At 45.9% G+C, this 12,513-nt stretch overlaps 1 protein-coding gene across 1 annotated transcript in view; it reads right to left on the bottom strand.

Annotated features, from left to right (window-relative positions):
- The window catches only part of DGAT1 (diacylglycerol O-acyltransferase 1), a 316,877-nt gene that overhangs the window by 11,690 nt on the left and 292,674 nt on the right, over positions 1–12,513 (bottom strand). The window contains exons 15-16 of the mRNA XM_085604343.1: positions 9,498–9,585; positions 5,314–5,376 (exon numbers count right to left, since the gene is read on the bottom strand). Coding sequence (XP_085460469.1) covers positions 5,314–5,376; positions 9,498–9,585 — 151 coding nt within the window. The remainder of the gene's footprint in view (positions 1–5,313; positions 5,377–9,497; positions 9,586–12,513) is intronic.

Genomic DNA, 12,513 nt, shown 5'->3' with positions numbered 1-12,513 from the left:
GAAAAAACAAGTTACTTACCTGTACACTGATTCTCCAGTATTTACATCTTTCATAGACCCACTTAACTATACAGTATTTGCATGAGCTGGGCACATGCAGACACCTAACCAAGTGGTTTGCAGAGTCCCTCTGAACGCACACGGCAAGGCACCTGCTATCCTTCCGAGCCAGATGGGATGAAGACTTGCAGAGGCCCGTCACGGTCAGGGATTTGGAACGTTTGATTCCGGCTCATACAATACTATATTATTCACAGAGCGACCCTAACACCAGTGCGCATAAATAGATATTTTGATCGCACTGATGCCAGATGTGCAAGATGCAATGAAATAGGAGCAGACCTACTACATATGTTGTGGTCATGCGCCGCCATCCATACCTACTGGGGCGTGGTCACTGGTTGTTTGGCTCAGTGCATGGAGCGGGAACTGAACTGGACATGGGAACAATGTGTCCTAGGGCTTTACCCCAGATCCAAAAAACACAAGGTGACTTCCAGGTACATAGACCTGGGACTCACTCATCAAGAGGCTGCTCACACGCCATTGGAAATCTCCGGACCGGTTTCGGGCTATCAGCCCTCATCTGCCAGGCTAGCTTGACTCCAGTGGCATCGAGAGCACGGGACCCACGTCTGGGCATTCCCGTCCCACTCGGGGTGACAAATGCAAAAAGAAGAATTGATGGACAGAATGCAGAACAACCTCAGCAGCCATTGCTCCACTCAGAAGTTCCTCTGTAAGGTACCACAAACTGCAGTAAGCTCCTGTTACTTACATCCAGCAGGATATTTGGCATAACTCTAAAGCAGGTCTGCCCTAGTATCCCCCACACCAACTCTGCCCTAGTATCCCCCACAGCAGGTCTGCCATACTGAGACACCACAGAACAATTCCCATAACAACTTTCCTGATGCTGCAGGACTTTGAATTACAAGTGACCCGATTCATAAACCTTGCATTTCAATGCTAGTGGTGCCTTTCTGCTGTTTGTCAATGACCTGTTGAGCTCGCCCCTGATTTGCATTAACCTACGATTTGTGTGAGGTGTCTGTTGCTTTCACTCCTTTCTTTAATTTGGTCTGGGTTAATTCCCGGTTTCTTTTTGCTTCTGCTGCTATCAGCTCTCCCTGGAATAAGGCATCTATGGCATCCCAAAGAGGAGATTTCAAAATGCCTGGGGTGTGGATGAAGTTGTTATATACTTTGATAACTCTTCTAATCTTCTTACTGTTGGTTGAGCTTTGCACCAGGTGTCTACTCAGCCGACATCTCCCGAAGGTGATGCTGTGGTCCAGACATCTAGTGTTATTGGGGTATGGCCAGAGACCATGAGGCTATTCAGGTCTGTTTTTACCACACCTGCCGCAAAAGTCTTGGAGAGATATATTGTATCCATCGTACGGGTAGGAGTCATGTAGGTGTGAGTAGTAGTGCAGTCTCTCTCCTTAGAGTAGAGCACTACATTCAAAGTGTCTACCAAACCCAATTCTTCTAAGTCATTCAGGACCTCAGCTGACGCCCCTATCGAGGAGCCCACCCTAGCCCATGGTCTACTCAGCTCCCTTTATGCTAGTTGATTAAAATATCCTGCCACAGTGGGAAACCCTTCTGCGATGGGTTTCATCTTCACATAAGTACATGAATTAATGTGTCCATCCGTTTATTATGGGCATAAAGTGACCCGATCATTAAAATATTTCTCCCAATTCTACCTTTCATCGGGAATCATCTCCCTATTTTATTTGTGCACATATTTTGAGTTAATAAAACCAATGTGCTTAGTAGTAAGATTGCAACTCTGGAGGTGTTTGTGGGGGTAGTGGCATGAACTTGCATAGTGTTCGGGGGGGGGGGGGGGTAGGGGACACTTTGGGTCTCACGCCTAGCGTTACAGGGCGCAGCCCTGCTCGTGCAGCACAAGACATTTAGTAGGGGAAAAACAGGGTTTAGCAGACTGACCTAGGCATGGCACACGCACGAGCGTGTGCCTTTCATTCTGTGGCACGTTATTGGCCTTTGCGTGCATGTTTTTTTGAAAGCCAGCACGCAATAGGCCATAGGCGGTCGCATTGCTCCGCCCATGGCCTATTGGTGTCTATTACACGCTTGGTGCGCGTAATAGATACCAATAGGCCATGTGGTTTCAATTATCGCGACCAGACACGGGCGCGATAATTGAAAGAACATGGCTCGCAGTGGCACGCGCGCGCACCACTCGCAGGCTTCTTTTTTTACAGCTGCCACGACCATGGAATGATACCTGTCCATCATCTATTTACAGGGACTCTAGTGTTGGTTTTCTTCGTTACTTTACTATAGAATAGTTGAAAATGCTCCTTTCAATTGAGTGGGAGAGAAGCTTTCTAGTTACAACTGAAGATAATCTACAACTATTTCCCCCAGTTCTGTGATGTAACTGACCGTGTTTTCCGCACTGCTGCTTCAGAATAAGTGCACACCATAAAGGGGAGGGTTAACAGGAAACACCCCGGTCTCGCTCACTCAAAAACCTTTTATTTTGAAAAGTTGTCACGAATTAGAAAATGACGTGCCATAATAAAAGACTTCATACCTACATGTAAATGTAAAAAAAAAAAAAACACAATCGAAGGAGGTTGTATGTCAGTTTAAACCACTGAGTGAATTTAATTATTAGAGTGCTAAGCGCTTTCGAATAAGATGCACGACGAGCTGTTGAATTCAGACCAAAAGCGGCTTACAAGTCAGGTATTTCTTTCTGAAGATCTCATGCTTGAAAATGGCTCTAAAATCCTACAAGTGTTATTGTGCTTCCGTGCGTTATTCATGGGTTAAAATATGTTCTTTACTTCCTGGCTCAAGGGTCCCGATTCATTTTATCACGTTTTTGGTAAGTGTGAGCGATATTATCTGCAGTTTAATCAAACTAAGCACGCTCCTAGAACTCTGAGCACGGATAAAAACATTTCTTCAGATCTTAGAAATGATTCAGTGCAATATAATCCTGAGCCCATGTCGTTTATCTCATTTTGTACTTTAAGTTCACTGACAGACTTTAATAACCCCAGTTTGCAATGCTAACCAGGAAGTGAACAAATCACGCCCCATGCAAGGCATCATTTTCACATGCCATTACTGGAAAACTCTGCAGACATTGGCTGTCTGCCAAAATGAGCGAAATATTGGGACTGCAGCCAGACTGATTTTTGACATGGCTGCTCTGTCTGACAGCAAGATGTGCCAACAAACATTGGTAAAGCCAACGGGTCTCGCTTATGTAAGATCTATTCGCTTTGTCAATGTGTTTTTAACCATGTTGTACAGCAGCATGGTTGCTGTTTAGCATGGCTGAAAGTGAAACAAGCATTGGCATAGCCAATAGGTCTCGCCTTTGGGACCTTATAAGTGTTTAGCCATGCAACAGTTGTTGCACCAAGGATATTGTGCTGCATAACTAAATATACTTATAAGGTCCCAAAAAGCGAGACCTATTGGCTATGCCAATGCTTGTTATAAAGTGAGTCTCCTGTAGCAATACCAGCTTAGGGTCCTCCTCTTCCAGCAAGATGTATACGTGAGTATTCAGTTCCCTAACATTAAATTGTAAAATATTGAACCTATCATATGATATCTGATAGTTACTTTCCCTTACATTGGTCTGGTGTACTTGGGCCCTCCCATCTCGCCCGCTTTCCCCTACTCTTTTCCATATGCTGCGCAAATCAAATCTTTAAATTTACTGTGGCTCCCTGATGATGTCCTATTTCTAAAATTATAGTATGGCAAATCAATTTCAAGTGATCTGTACCTCTTTGGTCCCCTCTAACCTCTTACCCCATTTGCCTTACCAGTCGAGCCAAATTCCTTACCAAGGAGTACGGTCTACCTCCAGTCTGGCTGATCCGTCAGAGTCCCTTCCCTCCCTGCGAGTTGGATAGTTCTTTCACACATCAGTTCAGTTAGTTTTCCTCTGCCATTGGTTCTTTTTGGTTTACCCACAGCTCTGCAATCCAGAGATGTTTCTCCTATCAAGTTCAAGTAATGTCTGATAAGGGTGATCGCCGACTCCAATGAGTTGGTTTATCGCCAGTAGTTTAAGACCAATGGCCAGTTCTGCAATGTAATGGTTTATGCCCTCTGGCTGAAACTGAAGGCTGATGGGAAAAGCCCAACTAAGTCATTTCCTTCTTGACTAGAGTTTCCACCATTGGACGGAAGGTTTTCTTTAAGATGAGCGCCTGTGAGCGACTGTGCAAAAGAAGTATTCTGTCCTTGTTAAAGAACACCAGACTTTATTTTACATTGGTCTTGATTAGTTGCTCCTTTTGTGGGAAGAATGACATTTGAGGGGTGGCGGGGACGACTCCGGCTCGCTGAGTCCAAGTCAGGGCTCCAGCTTCTGCCGCTTCCATGCTTCTATTTGCACCCAGCGGTCCTCGGATGCTGCGTGAGGTGGGTCTCTAGATGCTGCACCTCCACGGCTCTGTGGAAGCTGTCCATGATCATTGCACCATGGTGGGTGCTAACCTCCCAGACTCCTGCCCTTACTCATTCCTCAGCTTTCTGCCCCTTTCTTCAGCACACAGAAGGGTATCGGTGTGCAGCTTTATCTTTGCTTAGCGGTGGAACACGAGATGCCGTCTCGGATCTCCCATCAAGTCTCCCAGGGGGCTGCACAGTCATTAGAGGAGCTGGCGGACTGCACCTTTCTTAGAAGGACTCCGGTCTCTCCATGGGCGCCAGCGCCCCCTTGCCCAGTGATGGTGTCTTGAACCCGTTGTGGTGGTCCAATGATCTCTCCTTCACTGGATCTCCGTTTTAGGCTGTTTTTGTTCCTTCATTACGGCTTACGAAGGATTGTTACAAGTACAAATTGGTGTATTCCCAGGAAAAATGGCAGAATACATTACACTTGTCTGGGCCACATAACTTGGTAAAAAGAGGGAAAGAGCCACTGGCTTCCTATAGCAAAATGCACGATGTTCAGGACACAGGCTAAAGTAGTGAAGTACCTATTTGAAGCGCTGACTTGTATTGACTGTTCCACCAGGTTCTGTGGTATGTCTGACGAGCTCCATATTCTGATTTATGACCTAGCATCGGACCAAATTATAGACAGGACACACATACACAAGTCCCATTGTTATGCTATTTTTCAATACAGCCAATTAATAAACGTTTTTGTAATTATTCATCTCTGACAATCAAACTTGTTTTGGATTTTTAACTAATCATGGCAATCCATGCGCAAACAAGAACTTTATTCCGGTTACCCATCAGTGCCACTCCTCAGTAATACTTCCGTTCAGCTTATACCAGCCAGCGCCTTACCTGAGACATCATTCCCATGAACGCCCAGAGTCTAAACATCTTCAGGGGAACACTGACCAGATACTGAAAACAACAAGAACACCACTTAAGACAGATAAACTCAAGGTTTATGAATAATTCAGAAAACCACATCCACACCTTTAGACAGCTCAATTTCAATTCCAATTATCAAATGCTGGGCTTGCTCCTGCTTTTTGTCATGGAGTCTCTCTCAAAACCTATACTGATATTACCAATGACACTCTTCAATCAACCAGCGAAAATAAATACTCAACAGCTCCCTAGTACTGGAGAACATGTTACTTACCTTTAGTAAGGCTCTTTCTGGTGGATACTTTAACTGCAGATTCCTCACCTGTGGAATATCCCCAGGTGGCAGACTGGATCAGGACAATTCTTCAGCAATGCTCCAGCGTGCAGGTAGGTGGCACTGTAAGGCTCCACGGTGACAGTGTACTGCCCTGGAAGTGATGGAGGGGCGCTGCACAGAAGCGAAACCCCTGCACCGAGATTCAGCTTCTTATATCTTTCTCCTTCCGTGCCCTCACACACGGAGCGTACACACATTGTGTGTGCCGATCTCTAATTTGGGGCCCTTTTCAGATCATCAAAGAGGCCTCGCTACAGAATGGGAAGGTATGAGGGCAGAGAGAGCGTTACGAAGTACCTACTCTGTTCTTCTGATGGATAATTCTAAACACACATTCCTCTCCTTTACGGAAGACACTACAGCAGTACCTTCTAGAGGTGGAGGGCCTGGGGAGTCTACTCAGAACAAAAAGTCCAGAAGAACCAAGCGGGCAAACTGACCTTTCCCTGCTGCTGTCAAGGTACTAGCATTTTGTGAACACAGGCCCAGACAACCACGTCGCAGTCTGGCATATATCCAGAATAGGCACACCTCTTGGAAGTGCCATTGTAGCAGCATTGGCCCTGGTGGAATGGGCCTGCAAGCTTACTAGTGTCAGCTTCTTGGCCAGTGTCCAGCTGATATTGCTGCAGCGGACTGTCCAGCTCGACAAGGTCTTCTTTTGCACTGCCTTGCCTTTCTTCACACTCAAAAATCCCACAAAGAACTCCTTATCTGCCCAATACACCTTTATGCAGTCAATGTTAAAGCTAAGAGGTCTCTTGGGGTCAAGACAATAAGTGTCTCTTGCGGCTTTGAGGCTTGAGGCGCAATGGATGCTGGCTGATCAACGTGAAAGTGTGCCATGACTTTCTGAAGGAATACTGCCTTTCTTCTCAACACCAATTTGTCTTGCATAAAGCTGTTGTACAGCAGCCCCACTGACAGTATATGAAGCTCACTCGTACAACGTGATGCAATAAGGAAGTTGGGTTTCAGAGTCAAGAGCCTGAAGGAACCTCTATGCATCAGCTCAAAGTTGTGCACATCAACATCAAGACAATATTAAGGTCCCGCTGAAGCATCACAAATGATTCGGGGGAAACAGGAGCACCAAACCTTTTAGAACGCTTCACAAATGGTGCTTTCAAGGAAGACTGTTTGTCAGATAAACTCAAGAAGGCTAAACTAGCCGGCAGATACCCTTACAATGCACCCATACAAAGAACAAACAAAAAGGACAAATGGCTGGCTTATAAGGGGTCTGTGTTTCGGGCACCACATCAAGCGACAACCTGGTCCCAGCACCAGCATAGATCAACCTTGTGGAAAGGCATCGGGCCGCAATAACATTGACCACTTTGGTCGGCATGACAACTACATGTACCTTCTGTGGATCATACTTCACAAATGGAGGTGTAAGTTGTGGAGACTCGGATGCGGCCCGCCACATTGCGGACACTGGTGTTTAAGTCCAGATATAGTGCACCATCAGTATAACGAGGGGGAAGCAATCTATCCCCTTCATCATCAGTGTTTTGAAGGGCATAAGGCGCCTCTTGAACTGGATCAGAGTCAAAGCCAACGACTGCAGAGTTAAGGAGTGTACACATCCTCTGCAGGTAACCGCATTGAGGCAGAGGTCTCAGATAAGAGTCAGGTTAAATTACAACTTGTGATCTCTTAGCACGACTGCAGTCGAGACTGGGCCACCCGCTTGAAGTCAGAGATTGGTGTTGGGACCAGCTGCGGAAAGGGTTTGGATTCCAGGGATGACTGGGTGGAACCTTGATCTTGATGCCATCATGAGCATCTGCCTGACATCAAGCGTGGGATGGAAATGAGCCCCGTTTCATCTTTTTATGCTTATGTTTTGGATTTTAACGACAAGATGATGGATCAAATACTTGACTAGCAATTGCTTGAGCTGCATTCCTGTCCGCTTTTCACTCACCAAGCCACTCTAGACAAAGTGTCGCTTATGCAAAGCAGCACCGACCCTGCTACTCATGGGAGCAGTTTGTCCCGAACTGCAAGAGAAGGGATCCTCCAGAAGGCACCACAAGCAACCCCAGACTGGCTTTGACCTTCATGGGGCTCATCAGTAGGTTGTAGCTGGAGTCCTATCACACAGGGAGCACAGGACCCTCTTCAAGGCATGCCCATCGCTCCTATGGGGTCAACAAGGTGAAGGATGAAATACCCAAATTAATCCCAGCCAACTCGGGCCAGCTTCCAGTCCAGTTTTCACCCACTAGGCCAGCCTAGACAAAGGCTCACCTTATGCAAATCAGTACGGTCCCTGCACCTCACGGGAACTGGTTGGACTTAGTCGACTATTCACATGTTTATCCCGCAACCTAAAGCGTGACTGCAACCTCTTTCTGTGCTTGACGACGTAGAGTTTTGCTTCCTGGTCACAGATGGCCTTTGAATGCATGAGTGCACGTGTCACACAACTGGAGTCGTGTGCCGAGCCCTAGCATAAAAGACAGAGCTGGTGTGGGCCTGCAACAGATTCATTTCTTCCAAGACTCTACATGGCTTGAATCCAGTTAATGGTAGTGGGGACGTCATTCTCTGGTACAGTGTGAAAGATTTTGGAAACCGTGGGAATAAAGGAAGCAGAGATCCAGATCGGAGCTGAAGGGCGCAGACAGGAAAAAGTGCACGGGGTGGCACTTATATGCAGCTCTGCTCCATCACTTTAAGGGTGTACAGAGACACCGGCACCTTCAAGTAAAGTGCAGGAGGACTGCTGAAGAACTCTTCGGATTCAGCCTGGCATTTGGAGATATTCTAAAGGTGAAGCATCTGCAGTTGGAAATATCCAAAAGGAACTAGTTGGAAAAACACTCGAAAGCAAGCATGGAAATTACCTATTTAAGAGACCCCCTTTAAAAAATACAAAATCACCATGTAGAGAATCAGAATAATGGGCTATGAGGCGGAGAAGAGAACTTTCATGTGACCTCTAACACTGTCCAAACAAGCAGAGGAAAGCAGATTTTATAAGAGTAACCTTGGCTCACATTTGGTAACTTGGACTGAGCAGCAAAGACAAATGTCTTGAGTTGAAGACAATTCTTAGGCAGTATGGTTAACAAACAATACAATCAAAGTCTAAAATCTTACCAAAGTTAAATCTAAAAATTAAAGACTATTAAAAATGAAGGAAATGTGTGTAAAGATTGGTGAAAAGGGGAAAATATCCCCAATAAAAACCCTTGGAGAAAGATTACTTCACAAAACAAATATATAGACCATAGAAAAAGATAGCAAAAAAGTGTACAATGAAGTGTATGTGATCGGGTACAAACCTAGAGTGACCCATGGGGCAGTGTTGTACTTCCACAGAAAAATATCAAGAAAAAACCAAGAGACTGTATACAAGGTAAACAAGCAGATCAGAAAGAGGTTGCGGGAGTCCAGTGAAGTCCAATATCTTGGTATTAAAAGCAAGTTACTCACGTTTGGTTACACTATCTGGTGGACAGTCAATCTAACCGCAGATCCTCACCTTGTAAAACCACCACCACCACTGCACCCCTCCCACACCGCAGCCCAAACCCCCACACGCACCCTCTGTCCACACCAACTCCCACCCCTGCATTCCCCCCCCCACCCATCCCATGTTTGTCGTCTCCTCCACTTCACTGAACTCCACTGTATGTAGCAACAAATGCAGCAGCAAACAGCTGCACAGAAAGATGGGATGAGCTAGAGGGCAAGGTCTTAAAGGCTAATTTCACTTGAACCAATGTATACATCCCAATTATTTCTCCAAGGCCAACATTGGTGACTTCTTAAAGCATCAGGAAACCTGAAACCTTACCTCGTGGAAGAAGGCAGATGCCAGAAACACAGCCGTTTGCGCCATCCACCTGGACACGCCTCTCCTCAGCATTGGCTTGTAAAAGTGCCTAGAAGACACCGCATGGCGAGGTTAATTTAAAGTACACGTACAGGCAGCTAATCAAATGTTTTCAAATTTCTGACTGAGGTGTGTTTAACTAACAGTAACTCACTAATTTTATAGACAGACTAGCACAGATTAAAAAATAAATGTATCTGTCATCATCTTCAATCATGAACAATTTCATGATCTCAGTGTGCTGGAAAAGAAGGACTATTTTTGCTATTCTTTGTGTAATTGGAAATCTTCCTTCTCAGTGCAGAGTTCTGGCTCATTTAACTTCGGATCCTTTTTCATTACACATAAAAAACACTAGGATTTTATTTGGTATGACCGGTTGCTGATATGAGACGCCATTCGTCACAGGATAGAAAATCAGCATAAAAATTCATCCATTAGTACAGCTGACCCTCTGACCTCGGTCTCTCCTCGCTGGAAACGTGAATCATGGCGTCAGCCTTTTCGTTCAGTGTTCCGAATAGCGCTCTTTAGGTCCAACCAAAAGCAAAACTTTCAGATTTTATTTTTAGAACCAAGTCAAAATAAGACTTGTCCGCCTTACAGCTTTGTCGGCACTCCGAAACAGAGCTCACCGAGTCGACTCCTTCGAGGGCATAGAGATTAAAGATTTCCTGGATGACCTAAAACTCTTTCCTACAATACATCCACTTCCATCCCCACAGGAACTGAACTAGCAGGCTCCACAGTGATGGGCCACTACCCAAGCCCATTCACAACGCTTCACTGCCGCATCGCCGGGGGAAGGTAGGCTCTTTAGAGGTCACCACCTCAAAACACAAACCCTCTTAGCTATTGGCCCCATACTGTTTTCCATTCCAAAATGGTAGCCATGAGCGCTCATCTTTATTGGTCATCAAAGGCGCTCTAAAGTTCCGTATTAATCACTATTACTCTGTCAATTCACCAACTTTGACTCTGGATGTCAGGAGGGCTTAAAGCGGTTACCTAAACAATTAGGAACAATTAAACCAACTTTTATCACTTATGGCCTATATAAACTAGTTTGGCAACCTTGGTATTCGGAACAGCTTAGGCTACAAAAACAAAAGTGTTGCCGTATGAAAGGGAAGTGGAGATCCTCATGAATTGGAGGATAAAGCCAACTATAAACTAGCCTTGCAGGAGTACAAAAAACGTGTTTATAAGGCGAAAACCAGTTATTTCACCACAGCTATACTAACAGCAAAAAATTCCTCAAAGGAACTTTTTTCGACAGTAAAAAGGTTAGCCAAATGCTCTGAGGCAGTAGATTCACCCAAAACCCAGGCATTTTGTAACACTGGTCACCTTTTTACGCGAGAAAGTTAAGGCAGTCTATAATGAATTTGCTAGGTCCATGGATCAAGGAATGGTACCCTAAGAGGCTTCAGCCATGTCTGGGGTTGCTAGTATCACCCCCAGAGCCCCCGTTGAATTTAGGGACCTTCCCGAATGATCTGCTTTCCCAACTGACAACGGAAGAAATAAACCTTCTGCGATCCACTAAATCGGGCACCCCATTGGACCTATGCCACCCCAAAAATTTCCATTTCTTACCACAGCTTTTTGCGTCCCATTTGACTCCTATTTTTAATGAAATGTTCTCCTCTGGTATAGGTCCTGGTAGCTGGAAGCTGGCATCTGTGCTCCCCCTTTTGAAGAAGCCAAATTTAAATGGGGCAGACCCCAACAACTACCGCCCAATCTGCAGACTTCCGCTGCCAGCGAACATGGTGGAGAAAGCCATGAATGGCATTCTATCAGAATATATCGAAAGGCATGGTTTTTTTTGATGACACCCAGTTCGGATTTTGAAAACATCATAGTACCGAACTGGCTTCGAATACATCATCTGAACTGATTAGGCAGACAGTTGACGCGCGTGGCAATGCAGCACTTGTGCTGAGGGCCTCTCCGCTGCATTTGACACGGTGAACCATCAGAAACTATTGGAAGTTCTGAGGGGGAAATCGGTGTCAAAGGGAAAGCACTCACTATTTGAATCATTCTTGTCTGATAGGGAACAATTTAGGGCCCTAGATGAGTTTAAATCACCTAACTTAACATCACCATGCGGGGTGCCACAGGGATTGTCTTGGAGCCCGACCCTTTTTAGGTCTTGCTGAGCCAGCGCATGCGCTGCGAGACATTTAGTCTGTGGGTTTTCAAAGTGCTGCCACAGGCTTTTGGTGGCCTAAAGCTTATGTGCGTGCAAGCGTGCGTGCACGCGTGCAGCCGCCATCTGCCTTTCCTTCGCCGCTCGCCGCGCTTGATCGCGATCACTTTCACAGACGAGGTTTGTTTTAGGTTTAATGGACATCCGAAAACATGGCTGCCCAACATTAAGTCCACAAAGGCGTGAAGTGTTTTGTCTAAACGTGTGTTTTTTTTAATCTTAGAACTATGGCACTAGCCTTCACGTACCAACACCAAGTCAGCGGCGGGCTCTGCACGTTCCAAGTCTTTCAATGTTTTAATCTTGTAATCTTTGTAGTAGGAATAGCAGAGTTTATATAGTGTGCGATGCCCTTCTTGTGATCGTTTGTTATTTATTAGGCAGGGTAGAGATAGGCTTGAGTGGGAGTGGTGCAGAACAGCGGTGTTTTCAAATGTTAGTGTATCCGCTGGGCTACAATAGCAGGGGCTGCCTGCATGCCAGGCAGTCGGCCGCCTCAGCTCACGCTCCCTGCTCGGACTGAGAAACGTTATGAGTGAGGAGGAGGGTCTGCATTGCCGATGAACATCCCCGCTAAGCTGTCGGAGTCGCCGCTGTATTAATAACCTGACACTGGGCCCCAGCGCTTGTTCGAATGCAGAATACGCCCTAGGCATTCCCAATGGAGCAATATGTGGCGTGGGTCTGAAACCAATCTTGGTGTGTCCCCCCTCCCTGGGCTTCTGGTACATGTCAGAGCAGACAAGCCCGCGCACCTCC

This window comes from Triturus cristatus, chromosome 5_1, assembly GCF_964204655.1.
Source record: "Triturus cristatus chromosome 5_1, aTriCri1.1, whole genome shotgun sequence".
Classification (NCBI taxonomy): domain Eukaryota; kingdom Metazoa; phylum Chordata; class Amphibia; order Caudata; family Salamandridae; genus Triturus; species Triturus cristatus.
This window is presented reverse-complemented; position numbering and strand designations above follow the sequence as displayed.